The sequence below is a fragment of the Cricetulus griseus genome, chromosome 4 (genome assembly GCF_003668045.3).
Source record: "Cricetulus griseus strain 17A/GY chromosome 4, alternate assembly CriGri-PICRH-1.0, whole genome shotgun sequence".
Taxonomy (NCBI): Eukaryota; Metazoa; Chordata; class Mammalia; order Rodentia; family Cricetidae; genus Cricetulus; species Cricetulus griseus.
Genome location: NC_048597.1, coordinates 33,074,080 through 33,096,735, shown reverse-complemented (window position 1 = coordinate 33,096,735; position 22,656 = coordinate 33,074,080). Strand labels below are relative to the sequence as shown.

General features: G+C 40.3%; 1 protein-coding gene across 1 annotated transcript in view; it reads left to right on the top strand.

Moving 5' to 3' along the window:
* The window catches only part of Gabrr3 (gamma-aminobutyric acid type A receptor subunit rho3), a 56,530-nt gene that overhangs the window by 22,820 nt on the left and 11,054 nt on the right, over positions 1-22,656 (top strand). The window contains exons 4-7 of the mRNA XM_027412448.2: positions 1,680-1,903; positions 5,082-5,164; positions 6,391-6,531; positions 14,864-15,016. Of these exons, the coding sequence (XP_027268249.1) occupies positions 1,680-1,903; positions 5,082-5,164; positions 6,391-6,531; positions 14,864-15,016 (601 nt within the window). The remainder of the gene's footprint in view (positions 1-1,679; positions 1,904-5,081; positions 5,165-6,390; positions 6,532-14,863; positions 15,017-22,656) is intronic.

Sequence of the window (22,656 nt, the reverse complement as noted above, 5' to 3'; positions counted from 1 at the left end):
CCGCCTCTTGGCCCTAGACCCCAGGCACTGCTTCTCTCTAGATTTAGTCTCCCTTTTCATAGCTACCCAGCTGGTCCTTAGTGTTATTTGAGCCTGTTAACCTGATAGTAATCGTCCTTCCTTTTTCCACATTAAACATCCCAGCCTGGATTTTTGTGCTGGGGTGTTAAAAGTGTTTTCAACTGAAATGTCAGTGTTGTGTGATTTATGAGGTAGGCACATCAAAAACACACAGTATTCCCATCCAAACACGGCTATCTCCCCCCACTTTTTTGTAAAGGCACTCCACTTTCTTCTTGCTTATTGGAATACACAGCACACTCATGATGAAATACACACACCTGCAGCCATTCTTCTGCATAATACCACACTGGGACTTCCTGTCCTGCTCTAACTTAGTTCAGTGTTTGACCAATGACCTCCAGATCAGACTGAGCATATCATTCCAAGTATATGCCTCTTCAGTCAAGCCACCAGGTACCCCCCACATTGCCCTGGGAAGAAGTGTCACAGTGTTGAAGAAATGGTTCTGTAAGGGTCAGAGTTAATTCACAGCAATAAGCCAGTGGACACTTTTGGAACCGAAGAAAAACAATGTGGATGGGCAAATAATTGGTAACTTATTTGCAATCGACTGAGAGTTGTTTTTTGTTTGTACAATAAATGCCAAAGTCATGTTATACACACCAGTTCAAGAAAAGTTGGATTTGGGTGGAGAAAGATAAGAAAATAATTGTGAAAAGTGAAACAGTAAAAAAAAAAAGTAAAATACATTATTAATATCCACACCCAATGACACAAATAATAGGAATTTCTCTTAACCCAACCAAAATAGTAACTGTAATATTTGAATGCTATATAAAATTCAAATTCTTTAATGTTTGTCTGTTTTTTGTTACTGTAGTGTTAGTATAGGTTTTTAGCCCTCCTCCTTGTGTTCTTACAGTACCAGTTTAGCCCCCTGAGCTGGGCTGAACTGGATGCTAATATAGGTTTCTACGCCCTTGTTGCCATATTCTTACAGCTAGTGTACACAAGCCAGTTCAGATCCCGAGCCACACTTAATTGGGAGCAATGGCAACTTGCTTCTAGGGAGTTCACATCTCAACGAGCTTATAAAGTGATTCTTGTGCAAGCTACCGTTTTTACAGTATCCTTTCTATCCTTGAAGCATCAAATGTATCACCATCTGTAGCCTTGAACCTCCAACTACTTGTTTCCCATTAATAAATACTGTGTTCATGTTCTTGTAGAACTATAGCATATTCAATTTGGGTGATCTGTTTCTAAAGAATAATACAAACTGATGAACATAAGAACAAATTTAAAGGTCAATACTCCTACAGATTTTTCTTAAATATAGTGGCGCACGCAGTAGTTCCGGAGGCCAGGGTACACGATCGTGAGTTTAAATCTAGACTGTTTTTCAATAGTAGTATCATGTTTTAAAAGAAGTATGAAGTTGAAGGGAAAGAAGGAAGAAGGGAGGGATGGGAAGAAGTAAGAGACTGGAGTGAAGGGGGGTGAGAAAAAGTGAGGGACTGGCTTCATCCTATCGCTCTGAAACTTGGATGCAAACAGTAACTTACGACCATGAACACGGTGGCCCTCAGTGAGTTCATCATACTCAAGTGGCAATCAGAGCACCGGTTCTCACTGGTCCCTTTCTCTGTGCCCAGGACTTTACGATGACATTTTATCTCCGGCACTATTGGAAGGATGAGAGACTCGCCTTTCCTAGCACTACAAACAAAAGCATGACATTCGATCACAGATTGATTCAAAAGATTTGGGTGCCTGACATCTTCTTTGTCCATTCTAAAAGATCCTTCATCCATGACACAACCGTGGAGAACATCATGCTGCGAGTCCATCCGGATGGGAATGTTCTCTTCAGTCTCAGGTATGAGGGCTCCCTCTGGCCTTTGGCTTCCTTGGACCGCAGCCATCTAACAAGACTTTCTGAGTCTTGCTTTACGCTAAACTAACAGCACTGATGTGTCAGGTTCATGATTCTGAAGATTGGAACACAACCAGATTATGTAATTTTCCCCACTTCTGTTACCCAAAACTTTAAAGAACGTCTTTCTATTCTGCATATTTTTCACTCTGACCACATATTGTTTGAACAAATAGAGTGGGGCTGAAATCTGGAAATCCTTAAAAGTCTGACACACAATTGTTTAGGTATGTGAACCCATTTCTATTAACCAACTCCTTCCTATCCCTGTACTCCACCAAGTAGTTTAGAATCTTGAATCAGAGAAATGCTTTCTTCAGGTAGCCCCTTCGTTTGTCATATGAAGGCATAATCACAATGCAAGTTAACATAAGTTTTCTCACTTGTTTTTTGTTTGTTTTAGTTAAAACATGTATTATAGCACTATGCTATCAGAGGCTTTTCACTTTAACTGATATTTTATTTTAGCCAAATGAATTCTGTGCATATGGAATGGCTTGTGGTAGATATTCTATTAAAAATATGTGTGTCCAGGGTATTCAGCTTTCTTAATGCTCTAGAAATCTGAGACAGGGTCTATAAGTATGTTTTAAGAACTGTGGTCTTTATCCTTGCAAACTGTATGAGTTGCTCTATATGGGGTGAGGGGAAAGGATCCTTGCAAATGTGATTAAGTTAATGATGTTTGCTTGCTTGTTTGTTTTTAGATACAGGGTTTCTCTATGTAGCCTTGGCTGTCCTGGACCCCTCTCTGTAGAACAGACTGGCCTCAACTCAAAGATCTGCCTTACTCTACCTCCTGAGTACTGGTATCAAAGGTGTGTGCCACCACACCCAGCCCTAAATTAATGATCTCAACATGGGAAAATAGTCCTATATTATCTGCCTGGGTTTTAGATGCAACATAAGAGTCTTCATAATAGAAAAGGAGAGGAAATCTGATACACACAAAAGAAGAGTTGGCAATGGGATCCCAAGCCAAGGACAGCTGGTGTCAACCAGTGTGGGTGGATTTTTCCCTGAGATGTCTTACAAGAGTAACTTTGGAACAGTGATTCTAATTAGACCTCTGGCCTGCAGAGCTATGAAAGAATATATTTCTACTATGATAAATTACTGTGAGAGCAGCAATAAATTATTTTTGCTCATTAGAAGCATCATTCACAGAGCAGCTATCTTCAGCCATTTGTAAAAGCTATAAATGCAATTAATGAACAGTCCTATACTCTTTCCTTTTTTTCTAATGTACATTTGTGTTTTGCCTGCATGTATGTCTATGTGAGAGCATCAGATCTTGTTAGCTGCTATGTGGGTGCTGAGAATAGAACCCTGGTCCTCTGGAAGAGCATTCAGTGCTCTTAACTACTTAGCCATGTCTCCAGCACCCCCAGTGCTGTTTCCTATAGTATTCACAAATACTAGTCTCAAAAGCCACTAGGTATTGAAAACAGAATCATACCAAAGAATCGGCTGTTTTAAAATTGCTTTACTGAGAGGATGAAGAGTAATAGATCACCTTGCACATTCTAATATCTGTTTAGCCCTTGCCAGACAGACTATGGTGAGGTCACCTTTAATCTCTTGGATTATCTTGCCTGAGAAAAGTGTCTGTGTTCATCTGGAGTCCTTAAGCCATACCAGAGAGCATATGCTCGTGGTGGTTACGATGGGTTCCTTGTGCCGTGGTATCATTCTCTCCTCTGGAGAGGATGGAAACAAAAAATCATTCATCTACCTGGTCAACTCTCAGTTAACGTTTTCCACACCAAGGGCTGCATGAGCTCTCCTGACCCACAGTGCTCTGTTCATGATGCCATATAGATCACTACTGACAGAATGAAGTCACACTTTCCAGGAAGGACAACTGGAAATTTCTTGGGATCCCTCATGGACTCAGTCTTCCCCTTTTTCAGTTATTGCTTTAATCCTTATTGTAGTGAAGTGCAATGTCCCTCACTCAGGTGTACCCATGAGCATAACAGTTTAACTGAGTACTCTAAGTCTTTCTGTGGAAGCTCAACCTTGGAGGTGGACTTAGGGATGCCCACACTCAAGAAGACTCAAAACTGTTGTGAACGCAGTTCACAACACAATCCAACAAAGAACAAGTCCAAGCACAGATCTAGGTCTCCAGGTACCAGGTTGGGTTCTGAGGCCACCTAGCCAAAATCCTCTTCAGTCACTCATTTCTTCATGTATGCTATGAAGCAAGTGGTGTTAAGACCTTGGGAAACACTTCCTTTAATGCTCTGGGAACATACCAGGCTAAGTGTGTGCTCTGCACACAAAGATCATCCACACACCTCAGTTCTTGAGGTTTTGATGATTGGCAATAAAATGCAGGCCACAGAGATAAAGTGGTTCTGCTCTTCTGATTAACTCAGAGGCACCACTGGCAGGAGCATCTGTTGCCTTTGTTTTTGCAGACTTGCTCGGGGGCCTTTTATGAACCTCTAATCTGCTATTGTGGCTACCGCAGCTCTCTCTTTGAGGCATGATCATAGGATGGCAGCCTCTGCCTGGAGCCAGGAAAATCGAGGAGAATAGAAAATTTTTAAGAAAAAAAAATAGGCCTCATCAATATGCAAGTCTTTGGCTTAACAGTTCCTGAATTATGTATTATGAACATCGATCTATCCCTAAATATGCTACTGGCTTTGCCTCTGTACCACAGGAACATTTCCTAGTGCTTTGTGAAGGGAACCTTTGCCTATAGATTTGTATTAGCACCACCCCAACTCTTTTCACTGGAGACTATGAAATTTTGCATCTTCTAGAGATCAGAGCATTTTCAAATCCATTTAAAGCATCTGACTTTGAGGTATTTTTCTGAGAAAAAAAAAAAAAAAGAAGAATCATCAGAGCCAGAAAATGCAGAGGGAGCTAATCAGGAAATGCTGAGGGAGGGAACAAGGGTAAGAATTCACTCATCAATCTCTGTCTTGAGTAATCCCTACCCCTTTGGGTTTGCTTTCTTGTTATTTGGACAGAAGACGGTCAGGCCTGTTTCTCATTATCCCTGAAAGGCACACAAAGCAAGCAAACAATGAGACACATTGCTGTGTGCTAGTTGGGCCCTATGGGTCAATGATCACAGGTCTATTTCTTACTCCGTTTCCAGGATAACGGTTTCGGCCATGTGCTTGATGGACTTCAGCCGGTTTCCTCTGGATACTCAGAACTGTTCCCTTGAGCTAGAAAGCTGTAAGTCTGTCTGCCTGATGAAATAAGCCCACATCATCGTCGGAACACATCCTCACACACTCACGGGAAATACACATGTGCTTAGCAACCATTTAAGCATCCTGTCATATTTTCCAGTTACATTGTGTTGCTTTTCGGTGCTACACCACTTCTCATTTCTTCTAATGATGATGATAGATTGTGTTTCAAATGAGAAGATTAGGGTAGGGGTGGGGCAGGAATGCTTTGGTCATTAAATAATCTTGTGATTTTTCACAACAGCAATAAAAAGGCAGCTCCTTTAGAGGGTGCAGCTTTCTAACATTAGCACTGATCTTCCACATGTGGAAGGTCCTGGAATCCTATAGCTAGACAAGTCCCAGTGGTCTATTGAGTGTGTATGAGGTCCCTAGAGGAACCCAGCTTGGGCCACAGACTCCCTAGCCAAAGTCCTGGTAAGGGCCTCTGACCCAGCTCCCTGACAATTAGTGTTACCTGACATCCATTTTTTCATCATATGGCCAAAACTCTAAATCTTGATGAATAGCACCGGCACATCTGTTCCTTTGTAACTTCTATTACCAACATTTTACAACACAATAAAAAAAAATTTTTAAGGCTCATTTTAGAATTTCATCCAAGGAAGGTACATTAAAGAAATGCAAAGACATGGACTTAGCCTCTGTGAGGCAGTGTTCTGGTCTTACCTGGAGGTCTGGCTTAATTTCATATAAGAGTGCTTGCTGATAGGCAGACTGGAGAGTTACAAACATCACCCAGGGAGAAACATCTCTGTCCTGACAGTCTTCAGGCTCCGGATTGTTTCCTTTTTGAAGAGTGTGTGTGTGTGTGTGTGTGTGTGTGTGTGTGTGTGTGTGTGTGTGTGTGGTGTGTGTGTGTGTGTGTGTGTGTGTGTGTGTTTTAAAGACTTAGGTATCATGTATAGTGTTCTGCTGCAGGTGTGCCTGCAGGCCAGAAGAGGGCACCAGATCTCATTACGTTGTGAGCCATCATGTGGTTGCTGGGGATTGAACTCAGGACTCATGGAAGAGCAGGCAGTGCTCTCAACCACTGAGCCATCTCTCCAGAACATGAAGTGTGAGGGTTTGTTCAGCTCCTTGGAAAATATCTTTCAATACATAGCACACGGTCACCATTGAACCAGGAACTGTGGATTCAGAACTGTTTCAAACAGAGCTGCAGACGTCACCTAACTTCTGAGGCAGGAACTGTCTGTGTTGTTTTAGATGCTTACAATGAAGAGGACCTGATGCTGTACTGGAAACATGGCAACAAGTCCTTAAACACTGAGGAGCACATTTCCCTATCTCAGTTCTTCATTGAGGAGTTCAGCGCCTCCAGCGGACTGGCTTTCTACAGCAGCACAGGTACAGCACCGTGCGCAGTCAATTCTGTGGCAACTAAGGAACACCTACTATTTGCAAAGTAAACATCTTTCTCTCCCCCTTGGACAAAACCCTCCAACAAGATGCCTTGGTTCTGCTCTTGGTCCCTCCACTCTATGCTTAGTCGAACTGATAGAATGATCTTTGCCACATGGAAATCACTGCTCAAAGCCCTTTCCAAATCAAACCCTTTAGTGTTTTTCCATCACACTTAGAACCAAGGGAAAGCTTCTCAGCATGGTCTACTTCCTGTGTGCTGCTCTGACTCATACCAACCCCTGTTCCTTACATCCTTTCGTCCCCCTCACTTGCTCTCAGACCCTCTCATCTCATTTCCCGTTTGTGGCTTTGCCCTGCCCCTGCCCCTGCCCCTCCCACTATCTCATGACCAATTGCCTGCTTTCCTCAATAACTTTGTAAAATATCTTCGCAAATGGTGATATCCTAGTTAACCCTTCGAAACCAGGCCTCTTTCCTCACTTGTTCCTGTCTTCATAGCACATACTTGCAACTGAAGCAGATCCTCCTTGTCTTTGGAAAGAGGCCAGAAACTCTATCTGCCTTGCTCACTATCTCTTCCCAGCTCCTAGAATATGCTTGGCATATGGTAAATGCTCAATAAAGGTCAACTGGCACAACTGAGTTAACAAGGTGCACTGTTGCCCTAGAGAGGAAATCTGTCGAGAATCAGAAGTACAGTATATATTCTTCATCGTGATTGATAGATTTCTGATATGGATAGCATTTATCCCAGGAGTTTTTAAAACCAGTCTGGCTGTTGATCCTGCCTCAATGAGATGATGAGACAGACTTAGTAGACTTCCTAGGGGAGGCCTTCCCCTCTTTGAAGAACAAATGAGAGGTGAGGTTGGGAGTGTGGGAGGAACACAAGGAGAGGAGGGAGAGGAGCTGGGATTGCAATGTAAAAAATAAATTTAAAAAAATGATCTGGCTGTTAACTAAGGTTAGAAGCAGCCTTTCTGACCAGCACCCCACCTCCACAGACACTATCCACCATCTTGCTAGTGACAGTACTCTGTGTCATTTTAGGTTCAAAGGAGCTGTATTCAAGCTACAAGGTGTGGTTGCAGCTAGCCCTGGCTAGAGTCCTTCCCACCTGCTCAGTCTTGGAGCTAGAGGAGCAGATTCAGAGGTAGCTAGCTAAAAGTCTGTGTCTTAAGAGTACAACCAGAATTTTTACATCTCAGAGAAACTAATTGCATCCCCAGGACCAGTGTGCCTCTAGCTGTTTAGATCAGGGAGAAATGTCTGTTTCACCCTGTTTGCTTGCATTCGTTGACATTCAACAAAGGATGCTATTAATTTTAATCATATTCGTTGAGTTTTCTGATATGCAAATAACACACATTTGTGCTCCTTGATCACTGATAAATCCCTGGCACATAGAAGATTCTCAGAACCAAGTTGTTGAATAAATGAATACGTGGTGGATAATTCAAAAAGAATTTCTAAAGCTTAAAGAGGCCTTGGAGTACTTGGAACACCTCATGCAGACAAGCTGTTGTGATTGGGTTTTCTGCTTCCCTTGCTCCTTTTTTTCATATATGATATCAGGGAGTTAATGTTTTTAGCCCTCAGTTCAATTAAATCAGTATTGAAATAAATGAACATGTATGGTGAACAAAGATATATAGGAGTTGTAATTTTTATTTATTAGTTCTGTATTTAAATAACTCTGACACATGATAAATTATGTCTATAATCTCTTTTTCATGTTATCATAGTGTGATACATAGGAAACACAGGATTCTAAGAGTGGCATTCTTGTACCAATACATACAATAGATCTATAGTAATAGCAATTACATTTCTTAGGATTTTAAAGCTTAAGTATCCAAGAATATATTTGGTGGAAATTCAACTAGCTCTCTGAAAGTAGAGTACCTCTAAATCATTCCACTCTCTCTACTGTGTGGGCTTGTCACCCAGGCAGATCAACACTAGGGAATTTTTAGCCACTTCTCTTCGTATTTTAGAATCTGTCAAGAATCAGACAAAGTATCGCTGAAAATCTGTTCACAAAGATGCTTTTGCATATTTTTTAAAATGAAGTATGAACTTACTCCCATTTGATTATACTTTCAAGAATTAGAAATTGAGTTCCTGTCAAAAATGGACTAAGAATTCATTTCAAATGTTTAGTATAGCATGTTGTGAGTTTGTTTTAATTTTAAAAGTAACTAATAGAAGAATCTTTAACAAAATCTCACATCTGTTATTGAAGAAACTGATGTCAGTCATGAGTAGCTAACACCTCCATGAATGTTCAGTGTTGTGCCCTTCTGTTTAAATGTTTTAGCTTCATCAAAATGATTGTAAATATTTTCCTTTATTGCTATCATCTCAATTACCAACTATAACCACCATCCTCAAATTGCTATACAAAAAATAAATAAATAAATAAATAAATAAATAAATAAATAAATAAAACAAATCACGCATCTAGCTCCCATTGTGAAAGCTGGAATTGGAGGCAGGTGTAGACGCTTTCCGTTTGTAGGGGAGCCAGAGTCTTCCTCTTTCTACAATGATTTCACCACTCCCATTGCCTCTGCACAAGTCCACAGCCACCCAGTAACATCAACAAGTAGGAGAGGGGTTCTCTCTCCCTCATCCATTCAGTGCTCTTCTAGCTCACATACTCTGAATTCACAAAGGAAAGACTGCTACCCTAGGGGAGCACATGGGGAAATTATTTGTTATCGAAACTGAAGCATGGGTTTCTTCTAGTTCCATCCATTTGCCTGCAAATTTCAATATTCCATTTTTTTTCCAATGAGTAGTACTCCATTGTGTAAATATACCACACTTTCTCTATCCATTCTTCAGTTGAGGGGCATCTAGGTTGCTTCTGGCTATTGCAAATAATGCTGGTATGAACATAGTTGAACAGATGTCCTAGTTGTACGAATGTGCTTCTTTTGGGTATATGCCTAAGAGTAGAATTGCTGGATCTTGAGGTACACTGATTCTCATTTTCTAGAGAAATCTCCATACTGATTTCCAAAGTGGCTGTACAAGTTTGCACTCTCACCAGCAATGGAGGAGAGTGCCCCTTTCTCCACATCCTCTCCAGGATGAACTGTCATTGGTATTTTGAGTTTACCCATTCAGATGGGTTTAAGATGGTATCTCAGAGTTGTTTTGATTTGCATTTCCCAGATGGCTATGGATGTTGAGCACTTTCTTATGTGTCTTTCAGCCATTTTAGATTCCTCTGTTTAGAATTATCTATTTAGTTCTGTACCCCACTTTTTAATTGGATTATTAGGTGTTTTGGAAACTAGCTTCTTGAGTTCTTTGTAAATTTTGGAGATCACCCCTCTGTCAGATAGAGGGTTGGTAAATATCTTTTCCCATTCTGTGGGCTGCCATTTTGTCTGGCTGACTGTGTCCTTTGCCTTACAGACACTTTTCAGTTTCAGGAAGTCCCATTTATTAATTGTTGATCTCAGTGTCCGTGCTACAGGTATAATGTTTAGGAAGCTGTCTCCTTTACCAAGTAGTTCAAGGGTACTTCCCACTTTCTCTTCTAATAAATTCAGTGTGGCTGGATTTACGTTGAGGTCTTTGATCCATTTGGACTTAAGTTTTGTGCATGGATATAGCCATGGATCTGTCTGCAGTCTTCTCCTTGCCAGCATCCAGTTATGCCAGCACCATTTGTTGAAGATGCTTTCTTTATTCCATTGTATATCTTTAGCTTCTGTGTCAAAAATCAGGTGTTCGTGGGTGTGTGGGTTAATATCAGGGTTTTCAATTCAATTCCATTGAGTCACAAAAAACAAACATGGTATGCACTCACTCATATATGGATTTTGCACATAGAGCAAAGGATTGCCAGCCTATAATCCACACCATCAGAGAAGCTAGGCAACAAGGAGGACTCTAAAAGAGAAATACATGGCCCCCTGGAGAAGAGGAAAGGGACAAGATCTGAGCAAATTGGGATCATGGGGGAGGAGGGAGGGAACTAGGAGAATGAGAAGTGGAGAAGAAGAGGGGTGAGAAGGACATAAGGGAGCAGGAAGGATGTGTAGGGGGTAGAATAGAGGAGAGCAAGATAAGAGATACCATCAGAGAGGGAGCCAGTATAGGTTTAAAGAGAAATCAGGCACTAGGGAAATGTCCAGAGATCTACAAGGATGACATCACCTAACCATCTAAGCAACAGTGGAGAGGCTACCTTAAATGCCCTTCGCTGATAATGAGATTGATGACTAACTTATATGCCATCCTAGAGCCTTCATCCATCAGCTGGTGGAAATAGAAGCAGATACCCACAGCTAAACAATGAACTGAACTGGAATCCAGTTGCAGAGAAAGAGGAGTGATGAGCAAAGGGGTCCAGACCAGGCTGGTGAAACCAACAGAAACAGCTGACCTAAACAACGGGGAGCTCTTGGTCCCCAGACTGATCACTGGTAAACCAGCATGGAACTGATATGAACCCATGAATGTGGGTGTCAGTAAGGAGGCCTCAGAAATCTATGGGGCCTCTTGTAGTAGATCAGTACTTTTCCCTAGCATAGGAATGGACTTTGGGAGCCCATTTTACATAGAGGAATACTCCCTCAGCCTAGACACATGGGGGAGGGCGTAGGCCCTATCCCAAAGGATATGACAGACTCTGAAGACCCCCCCATGGAAGGCTTTACCTGGTAGGGTGTTAGTGGGGGGGGGCAGGGGAGGAGGGGAGGAAGAAAGAACTGGGTTTGACATGTAAAACAATCTTGTTTCTAATTTAAATTTAAAAAAAACTGAAGCATAGGGGCAACTGCCAAAGTTCAAACTCTAGTCCATCGCTGACCACCAGGACAACCTTGGAAGAGTTGGTTAACCCAACTGTCATTTCCCTCTGCTTTAAGATGGGTGGTTCAATATAGTTGGTATCTCATCGGATATGTAGACAAGCTGACAATTTAATTAACTGTATGGGCAGTGCTGCTTGAGTGATATTAGTTACAACCTCTCAACATCACCATTTCCATCAGCATCTTCATTATGATGCTTTTAACGCAGTCTGGGGCCTTAGAGTCAGGAAGTGATCAAAGGTGACAATTCATCGGTAGGGAAGAAGCTTTTAATGCTGTCTTTGGGTGGCATCTCAGTTACTGCCAGCCCTTTTCTCATAGTCCTTAGTTCTGCTTCTTTTTACTGATGCAGGCAATGGGAGATTCCATCCCCCTCATACACATGCCTAAAATTGTGTTCATATTGTATAAAGGATGATGCCATATACATAAAGGTAGGAAGAGTTTATGACTCACATTATGAGCTTCCTAGAAAGAGCAATCTAGGCTGCCAAGCAGGTCTGAAAATTGCTGAGAGCACAGAAAGGAGCAACTGGCTTGAAGTTTTATGGTGGTTGGGTAAGAGTTAAGGCCAAGGGTGTTCCCTTTGGGGGAGTAGACACTGATGGCTTGAACTTTTCAGGAGTGCTAAAAGAGGTTTGGTTTTATTTTTGTGTTTGCAGAGTTGTTTATTATTATTATTATTATTATTATTATTATTATTATTATTATTATTATTTATTATTATTTGTTTTGGTTTTGTTATGTTTTAGTTTTTTTCTTTCGGGTAGAAAGGAACATAGAAATGGGGCCTGGGAACTCTCAGTACTTTATTATTAAAGATGAAATCAGACTCTGATTACACTACCAGGAGTGATGATTCAGTCTTCTTACAAGGTAGCATGACCTGTTGCCATGGGTAAAGGAATCCTGATGACCTACTGTCCACCCACAGTACCATCCTGGTCTTCCCTTCATGATCACAGGGTGCAGCAGCATTCTTCCTTCCTAGTTAATCTCTTGCAGCAGCGCCACCAGATAATAATTCTCTAGAAAAATATTAAATAAGGAGAGGTGTAATTTAGTGATATATACTTACCTCATATTTCTGAGGGTCTGGGTTTAATTCTTAACATTGCAAAATAATGATAAATAATAATTATTACAGTTCCTTAAAAGGATAGTCACCTAAATTTATTTCAAGAACCCAGTAATGGACAGAAAACCACATACAATCAAACCCTCTGTATCCATTGCGCTCACATCCATGGACACAGCCAATTGTGAGTTGAAAATATTTGTAAACATATGTGTACTGGGCATGAATATAGCTATGTGTTGTCACAACTCCCTAAACAATCAATATAATAGCTATTTGCCTTGCATTTGTATTGTGTTAGGCACTACAAATAAAAGAGATTATTTAAAATAGACAGACAGATATAAATGCAAATAACTCTACAGGGTTTTAAATGAACACTTGCACTTCTGGAGGCATCAATGTCCAAGAGTTCCTGGAACCATTCCCTTTACACATGTGTAGGAGTAATTATACAGGAGTACTATATTTATACACTACTTTTGTAAATATTCTTTATTTTAATCTTCCAAAAATTATATGAAACTGTAGAGGTTGGTATATTATTATTCTACCCTACAGGCATAATCAAAGCTTTCAATTTCCCACACAGTAAGGTGGGTGACAAATACAAAAGAACGACACTTTACAAGCTTTTGGCTAAGATCAAGTGCAATGAGTAGAACAAAAGGTAATGTATATTTTACTGTAAGAATTCTCTGCATAATGGATCATTTATTTTCACTGCTAATGAAATCAGTAATCTTGAGGTATATGTTTCAAGGCCAATGTGTTAGCTAACAGTGAGAATTTCAGTGTCTAATAAGATGAGAAGTATAATAAGCAGTTAACTGACAAGCAGTGGCTGGATGTAGACCCTCCCAACTCAATGGAGTTGTCCTAGTATCCACTGTTAGACCAATTTATCTGTGTCTCCCAACAGTTTTACCATTTGTGCCTCCAAAGAAATTATTACTAAAAGTAGTAGAAGTAGTCTCTAGCTTTACATTGCCTGTGATCCTGTTTTAAAATTTAACCAATAGTCTCTGGGTTTTGAATAATCTCATTTCAAAAATGTGACACATAAAAATTAGTCTATACTCCATTCATACAACACATTTTAGTGTTTACTTATTTCACTATCTACTACCTTATTTCAGTAAATATGAAGATTGATGCGCTTTTAATACTATGCATTAATAAGCATGAGTAAGGGGCTGGAAAGGTGGCTCAGCAGTTAAGATCACCAGCTGCTCTTCCAGGGGACCCATGTTCAATTCCCATCATCCACATGGCAGCTCACAACCATCTGTAACTCCAGTTCTGGGGGATCTAGTACCCTCTTCTGGGCTACATAGGCACCAGTTATGTACAAAGTGCATACATACAAGCAAAACATCCACACACATATAAAATAATATAAGTATGCATGGAAAACAAAAAAAAAACATAATTACGCAGTGTAGCCTGAAACAGCATGATGAATAGTACTCAGAGATGTCCTACAGATGGTTGGGAATTTTGGCTTTAAACTTCTTTATATATTCTGGTTTCTCTTAAGGTCATATAAATCTTCCACTGTTTTGTTGTTGTTGTTGTTGTTGTTGTTGTTGTTGTTTTATTTGGGGTTTTTGTTTGTTTAGTTTTTCAAGACAAGGTTTTTCTGTGTAACAGTCCTAGCTGTCCTGAAACTTGCTCTGTAGACCAGGCTGGCCTTGAATTTACAGAGATCTGCCTTGCCTCTGCCTTTCCAGTGCTGGGATTAATGGCCTGTGCCACCTCCGCCTAGCAATCTTCCACCTTTTAAAACATCCTTATTGAAAATGCAAAAAAGAGAATTCTGTTCAGTTTTCTATGGCTATGACAACAATTATATCTGTCATTAGATTAAATTGGATTGCCAACATGAGTTTATATTAATTCCAACACTATGCAAAGAAATATCACCATTGGTAATCTGTATGCAGATTAAACCCTTAGTGTTCTAGATCCCAATCAAAGGTCCAGTGGTCTACTCCAAACCCCTTCTTACAGATATGATGTTCTTCATTTGTGACAGCTGATAAATGATTAACAATGACCTGCAGTTATCAATTGGCACTACAGCCTTTCCTTCTTGTAGAAACACTGCACACAATGTAAGTGTGCAAAGGGATCTTTAAAGGCCAATGTAATTACTGTTCACCCCCAAGCTTGGGTATAGATGGTAAGCATATTGTGGAGGAGTAATTAAGCAGACTGTAGTTCAGGACATCTAACAGTGTTAGAATGGAATCCCAGGTGCCAGCTGGGGCTGACGAAACAGAGTCGGGTTTGTCATGTTCTAGGATAGCTGAGAGCTTGCCCTCTGAAGAGCACATCATGCAGCTAGGCATGGTGTCTCCTAGAAGCCTGTCTAATGGTGACTGTTTCTTTCTCCTAGGGTGGTACTACAGGCTTTTCATCAACTTTGTGCTACGGAGGCATATTTTCTTCTTTGTACTGCAGACCTATTTCCCAGCCATGTTGATGGTGATGCTTTCATGGGTTTCCTTCTGGATTGACCGGAGAGCTGTTCCTGCAAGAGTGTCCCTGGGTAAATGAAACTTCGCAAGTAAAATTATAATATAGAAGGAAGGGCAAGGAGGGACATGTAAACGGATGCTGCGTGAAGTAAAGATAGTGGCAGATTAGTCAGGATGGGTGCTGTGAGTTAAGGTGAAAGTGTTTGTCTTTAGCTTGCTCCAAGGACAAGTTGTAATTGGGCTTTTTCCGGCAACTGAGTGTTTAAGGATGGTGTTGCTGACTGATGAGCAGCTGAGTGATGGATAGTAAGAAAAAAGGGTGAGGTTATGAAGCAAAATATAAATGCACTTAAAAATCCTTTACTGCTAAAGAAACCCCCCCACACACACACACACCTTGCCCAAGTTTGTTTTGCTTTGCAAGACAAACTTTTTACAGCATAGCAGGAAAACCCTTAAAGTAATTCTCACTGCACTGTTGCTGCTGACTTAATAGATGCCAGGGCAGGGTGCGTTTAATTTGGGAACGTGAGTGCTAATGAGAAATCAGAACTTAACTCAAAGGTCACAATGAGATTCCGTGACAGTAGAATTTCAGGGGAAACACAGAGCCTTCCTCATTAAGTCACCACACAAGGATGATTACCCAATCCATCTAGCATGGTAGATACCACTGTCACATCCCCGGATTTATAGGAACCATTTCAGAGCCACTTTGTGGGCATTGAGTCCTTTCGAAGTGGGATGTGCCAAGCAAAGCACTTAGAAGCCCTGTCACTGAATGAGGACCCAGGAGTTAATGCCACATGCCTTCTTGTCAACTTGAGGACAATTTCTGGTTTCCCCTAATTTTGGTATTCTCTCTTGTTTGAACCTGTAAAGCTCAATCTTAGGAGATTTTAATAAGTGATTCACAATCATTGTAGCTATAGTAAAATCCATCCTAGAAAGGATTGCTTTTGAAGTTAATGTTCACAAATCTTATGCATACTTCAAAAGATCATTTGACGACATCAATTATTAATATCAATAATTTGAATAATTTGTTCACCTTTTCACCCTATAAAAGCCACAGTCTGCAAGCATTTCACACTTGAATATCTTCAAGGAAAAATATCATCTGAATGAGTAATTAAATTATTTTGATTGTGCCTTCCGATCAAAACATCTGTGTCCTGACTCCTGTACAATAGGGGCAAGCAAAGACCCAAACGAGAGTCTGAGGGCGCATGCCAGCCCTCAAGAGAGACTGAGAAAGGCATTCAGTCTAAATGCATATTAGCGTGACTTCTAAACATGTCTCTCAAGTTGATTGCTCTGCGTTTATATGGTGACAATGAAAGCTCTGAGCTAGCAGGCTGAAGAGAAGTATGCATGCAGAAATTCTATGCTCGAGCCTCTCTGAAATCCTGTCTTGTATTTGGATGCATCCTGAAAGATAGGAAAATTTTGTGTATTTATGTGAATTAGCGTTGAAATCAGAGCAACCCCTCTCCCACTTTTACTGCAACTAACAGAAGCTTCCCCATAAGTCTGCTGTCTTCTCGGGCCTTTGCTTCCTCCCACTCTCAAGTTCTGCCTTTGTTTCCTTGCCTTTCTAAAGGCAGTGTTGCTCAGTTCCGGGAAAGCACAGCGTGGAACTTCAAAACATATTATAATGTGTATTGATCAAATTAGGTAATTAACATTTCCACCTCCTTGTCATTAGTTTCTGGGTGGTGCCTTTGAGCTCCTAGTTATACACAAACTCCGCTGTAAGCTGTTATAAACTGTAGTCCCTACTGTGCAAGAGAACGCTAGCACCCACTCTGCGTGTGTCTGGATACTCAACACTAGTATCTCGCTATCTCCTCAGCCCCTTGCCCTTTCCACCCTCTCATCATTAGAATTATGCATTCTAGTAACTTTTAAAATAACTTCTACCTGAGGGAACATGACAAACTTGTCTCTCTCTCTTCTGACTTACTTCATTTAACATGTTGTCCTCAAGCTCCACCCACTTGCCACAAACAATGGACTGTAGGGAGACACCCTAGCCCCGCCCAATAGTCCTGGGACAGGTACCAGGTGGACCCGGGACTCGCCCATAAGGGTGTGGTGAAGGAAAGCCGGGGTGACGTAAGGGAGCTTCTTAAGGGGCTGCACGTGGGGACCCTGGCCCCTTTTGTTCTGGCAGCGCTGGCTGGGTTCTATAACCTAGCTCTGGCCGGTGTTTTCCCTTGGTGTCTTCTGGAATAAAGAGACCTTAATCCTACAATGGACTATCAGTTTTATGACTTAATAATATTTCATTATGTATATGGGAAATCTTCATCCATATATCTATTTTTTCATTTTTTTAGTATTTGTTAATTGTATAAGCTAACGGCTGCATTATGACAGTTTTATTGTGTATTTAATATATCGTGATCATCTTTAACCCCCTATTACCATAACCTACCTCTTCCCATTGTTTCCCTTCCTCTAACTCCAAACGCCTTTCTACTTTTATTATTATCTCTATTGTTGTCATTTTATTTTAGTTGTTCTTGTTACATGTGTACACACATAAATACATAAATACAACCTATTGAGGACTTCTAGTGTTGTTCATACATTTTTTTAGGGCTGACACTTGATGCTGGATACTCACTTAGGGAACTCTTCCCCATGCAGGACTGATTGGTGTTGTCTTAACAGTCACTGACTGCCTGTAGTTTTTCACCTTAAGGTTGGATCTCATGAGATTTGCCCCATCCATCTTGACAAGTCAACCGGTGTTGTCATTGTTCTTGTTTCAGTAGCCATATTGTTCAGATTTCGTGGGTATAGATTCCCTGTCCTATGTAGAAAACACAATCCTCCAACAGATAGTCTCTTAGATTTTTTTCTCTCCCTCTTTCCAAGATGTTTCCCTAGCCTTATGGGTAGGGGTTGTATTTTAGAGTATCAGTTGGTGCTGGGCACCAACGGTAGGTTGTTCTCTTAATTTTGACCAATTGTGGCTTGCTGTAATGACTTCTGTTTGCAGCAAAAAGAAGCTCAAACCAGTATAAATTCTAACTAAATTCTAATTCTTTTTCTTATACCTACAGATAGATGTAGCCCTCGTCCATGTGTCTATTGATAAACACATAGGCTGAGCATTGTAGATCTTAGCTGTTTTTAACAATGCAGCAATTAACACAGGTATGCAGTAACCTCATTAATATGCTGATACTGTTTCTTTCTGACACATATCCAGAAGTGAGGTTAGTGAATCATATGATAAATCTATTTTTAGTCTCTTGAGGAACTTTCATACCATTCTTCCATTCTTCATAAGCCCGTTTTTTTTTTGTGTGTGTGTGTGTGTGTGTGTGTGTGCCTTTGTTGGCCATTTTAATTGGGATAAGATGATCACTAATTATAACTGGACTTGCATTTCCAAAGTGTACAAAGAATTTGAATACCTTTTTGCAACTTTTTGGAAAATTGAATTTCTTCTTTTGGGCGTGAGGGGGGTGTTTAAGACCGAATTTCTCTGTGTGACCCTGGCTATCCTGGAACTCACTGTGTAGACCAGCCTAGCTTCAAAGGCAGAGATCCACCTGCCTGTGCTTCCCAAGTGCTGGGATTAAAGGCATGCACCACCACTGCCCTGAAATAATTTGCTCCTTTTGAGAAGCATATACTCTTATTCCTTGCCCATTAGTAATTGGATTACACATTTTGTTAGGTTTTTAATGTATACTTTATACTTTGGACATGATTTCTTTGTCAAACTGATGGGTTAGTCAGCAAAAATATTTTCACATTATGTAGGTGGTCTGGTCACTGTGTTTATTCTTTTGCTGTGCAGAACTTCTTAATTTGATTTAGCCACTTTTGTCTAATTTTGCTCTTATTTCCTGTACTCCAAGAACATCATCCAAAAATTCATCATCTGTACCAGTGTTTTGAAGAGTTTCCCTATATTTTCTTCCAGTAGTTCAGAGTTTCAGGTGTTATATTCAGACAAGGGATCTTATCGATTTTTTCAGACTGTTGCAATAAAGTTTCACTGAAAACAATGAGAAGTATGATATTAAATAGACCAGTAAGTGATAGTTTCTAAAAGGTTAACTACAGTGTGGACTCTGAAACTGCCTGTTAGATGACAATCCACGGGTCTATTTTGTGCTGTGAGTGGGTTTTTCGCCCACAGGCTTACTTACTTGAAAAGTACTAGCTTACTGAGTAATCTCCAGGTCTCCCAAATATTTCTGCAATTTACTGTATAATGATGGGGAATTACTGTGTATGTTCATCTTCTTGATTATTTAATAAAGTTTTGTTTGGCCAATGAAACAAGTTAGACAGGACTAGGAGTCAAAGAGGATTCTGGGAAATGTAGTAGAGAAGTGGTGATCCAGACCAGAAGTGATATAGCAAGGAGACTCATATTTGAGCAAGGAGAAACAGGAAGTGTCTTTTTCCCCTTCGCATCCTCCAGCGGTAGGAATATAGAAAAAGAAAAAAGAAGAGAGAGAGAGACAGAGAGACAGAGAGAGAGAAGTTGGAGGTTCACAATGGCAAGTGTAAGTTTAGCAGCAGCATTCTGGTGAAAGTGTGGGTCACATGGTTAACAATGAACAGCATTGATGTGATAGAGTGATTAGCCCAGGTTTAAGAGAATCGGTGCCAAATACTCAAATTGGAGTGATGGATTCACCTTGTTCTTGTGAATAAAAATAGTGTTTCACTGCAAAGTAGGATAGGAAGTGCTGAAGAGCTTACTATATATAACATGTGCAAAGCCCTGTGTTTGATCAGCAGTATCCCAAATAATAAATAAATGGGTCATCAAGTAAATGTCTAGTTCTGCTCTTGACTCCTGTGACTGGGGGTTTTCCTCAAAAAAGCCTTTGTACTTTGGCTTGTGGAAACACTATATAAACTTCACATTCCATGGGTCAAAACCGTTCAAATGAGTGCACACATGCAAGAGAAATTCATGTCACCATCACAGAGATGACCAAAGCCTCTAATGACAGCCACTGGCCTCTGGTACCCCTATATGTGGAAATTGCTGCTTCTGGCCACTGGGTGGTGCTGCAATATCCAGCCCATATCCTTCCCTTATAGGCTTCCTATTGTCATTCTGCCTATGGGCAGAGAAAAAATGTTCTTACTCATACTAAGGCAAATGAAGACCACCCCTCCTTCAGGAAAACTGTTCAGCACATCCAAGTCAGAAGTACAAGTGATGTCTGTGTGCCTACTGCTGTCATCATGGTTAACACCATGCCCGTCAGTGAAACACATACATGAAGAATTCTTCCCAGACTTCTCTTAATTCACAAATGCCCGTGCTTAAAAGTTAATATGATGAAACTGGGAGGGCTCAGGGGAGCTGAGTCAAATGACCTGATAGATATTTTCTCATAACACTTTTCTAACTATGCACACTGATTTTAGTAGATGGGAATATAATTTTCTAATGTAATATATGACCTTTCCTTAAATAAAGGATCAGCTCATATGATTCAAAACCCCTTTACTGGTATGTTAACTTTAATGAATCTGCAAGGAAAACCATTTGTCAAGATTAATGCATTTCCAAGGGATGGTTCAAGACGTAATAAGTATGTTTAATGTGGCTCTAATAGTCCCAACTTCCACTTGTATTGCTCCAAGAATTTATGTCAATTACCTTATCATTTACTCCCCCATCCAACAATTCTTCCTCCCCACTCTCTCATTAATTATATTGTTATTATTATTGTTGATTTTATGCAATGAAAATCTGTACTCTTGGTTATTTACATAAACAAGTGCTAAATTAGTTGGGCTAGGCATCCTTTTAAAGAAAATGATTGATAGTTAATTCCTCCCTGGCAAATATAGGTACTGTGGTTCATTTTTATTAATCCAAATACTCAATGATCCCATTGTATACACATAACTCATACACTTGTAACTTTTCTAAACCATTATTTTGTTCACTAAGTCCAAATTTCTGTCTGTTGAAAAACATTGATGTTCTATGCTCCATGTCTTATAAAATGAAGAGAAGACAATTCACATTTTTGGAACTACTGATGGAAGTTACTGTTTAATAACATAAGCTCAGTAGTGGGAACTCATGACTCTGGACTGAGAGGTCTGTGTGGGACCGAACTAGGCCTCTGAATGCGGGTAAAAGTTGTGTGGTTTGATCTGTTTGTGGGGTCCCTGCCACTGGGACCAGGACCTATCCCAGGTACATAAACTGGCTCTTTGGAGTCCATTCCCCATTGTGGGATACCTTGCTCAGACTTGATGCAGGAGGGAGGAACCTGGTCCTCACTCAACTTGGTATGCCAGACTTTGTTGATGCCCCAAGGGAGGCCTTGCTCCCTCTAAGGAGTAGATGGGGGGCGGGGATGAAATGAGGGGAGGGCAGGATGGGGGCAGGAGAAGGAGAGGGAGAACTGGGGTTGGTATGTAAAATGAAACAAAATTTAAATAAAAAAGTGAAAAAATAAAAGAATGTGAGCTCAGGAATCCCTCAGTTCCAAGAAGACCATCTTAAAGAGATTAGGACTTCTGGCTCATTGAAAGTACAAAGGACCATCTTCATGCCTTTTGGCATATCCCCCCAGTACTGTGTAGCATCTTGTCTCAGAGATCTGCCACATATGGAAATTGATTTATAATCTTATAAACAAAGGATATTCCCTTCCAGGTCTAAAATGAGAGGCAGTGGGTATACAATAAAAAACACCACAGGCTTAACAATGACAGGGGGAGATCTAAATCCTATTCCTGACAAACTGTGGTCCAATCACTCAGCTATCCTTAGCATATATCTTATTTTTGTAATCTATGGCCAACATTTACCAAAGTGCATCATAGGTAAATGTCTGATTGAAGCAACCAGCTTTCAAGCTATAATCTTGGTTTCAGCTCTATGTGTTGCATTAATACAAAATTCATGACCCCATGTTTATGTAACAAGTGTGCTTTGAAGTCAAAGCATGAAAACAACATATAGTTGCATGCAAACTGTTGCTTTTGTATTTGTTAATTTATTTACTTACTTATGTATTGTTACTGTTGCTGTGTGGAAACATGAGATTGAATAAGACAGTCCCTTTGCTTAATGTTAAGAGCTAGAATAGTTTAGAAGTTCAAGTCAGTGTCAAGATGAGATTTTGGATTTTTTCCCATGATAACTGTCAAACTACCAAGCTGTAATGTGTTTTGTTATACAAACTGAAACTTCATTTGAAATTTAGTGGCTCTATAGAGGTGTCACTGTGTTTGACATAAGGCTTTCTTAAAGGAGCACCTCACACAATCCTGGAGAAATGATAGAAGCCTCTTGGTGGAAGTGTCTTGATCAAGAGTAAATCACAGTGCTCTTCCTGCTGTTCAGGACTCCATGATCCATAAACTCACTAAGGATTTCATTTGTACTTCCTTGGTGCAAAGTTAACAAATAAAACCACTCCATCCAATGTGCATTTTGGATATTTACAACATTGCACCTTCTCTCCAGACCATACTCTGGCAACATTCTTCTGTGAGATTAGGGTAGAAATCCAATAGCTCCCAAAGCTGATATTTTACTAAAATCTGAGACACTTTTCCTCCATTTGTCTTCCAAAACCCTGAACCTAGAATGCTCATGTAAGAGAACAAAGAAAGGAAAGACGAAGGAAAAAAAGGAAAGGGAAGGAGAAGGCTTCTAACTCTAGAAAAAGGGAAGAGACGGAAACAGTGATAG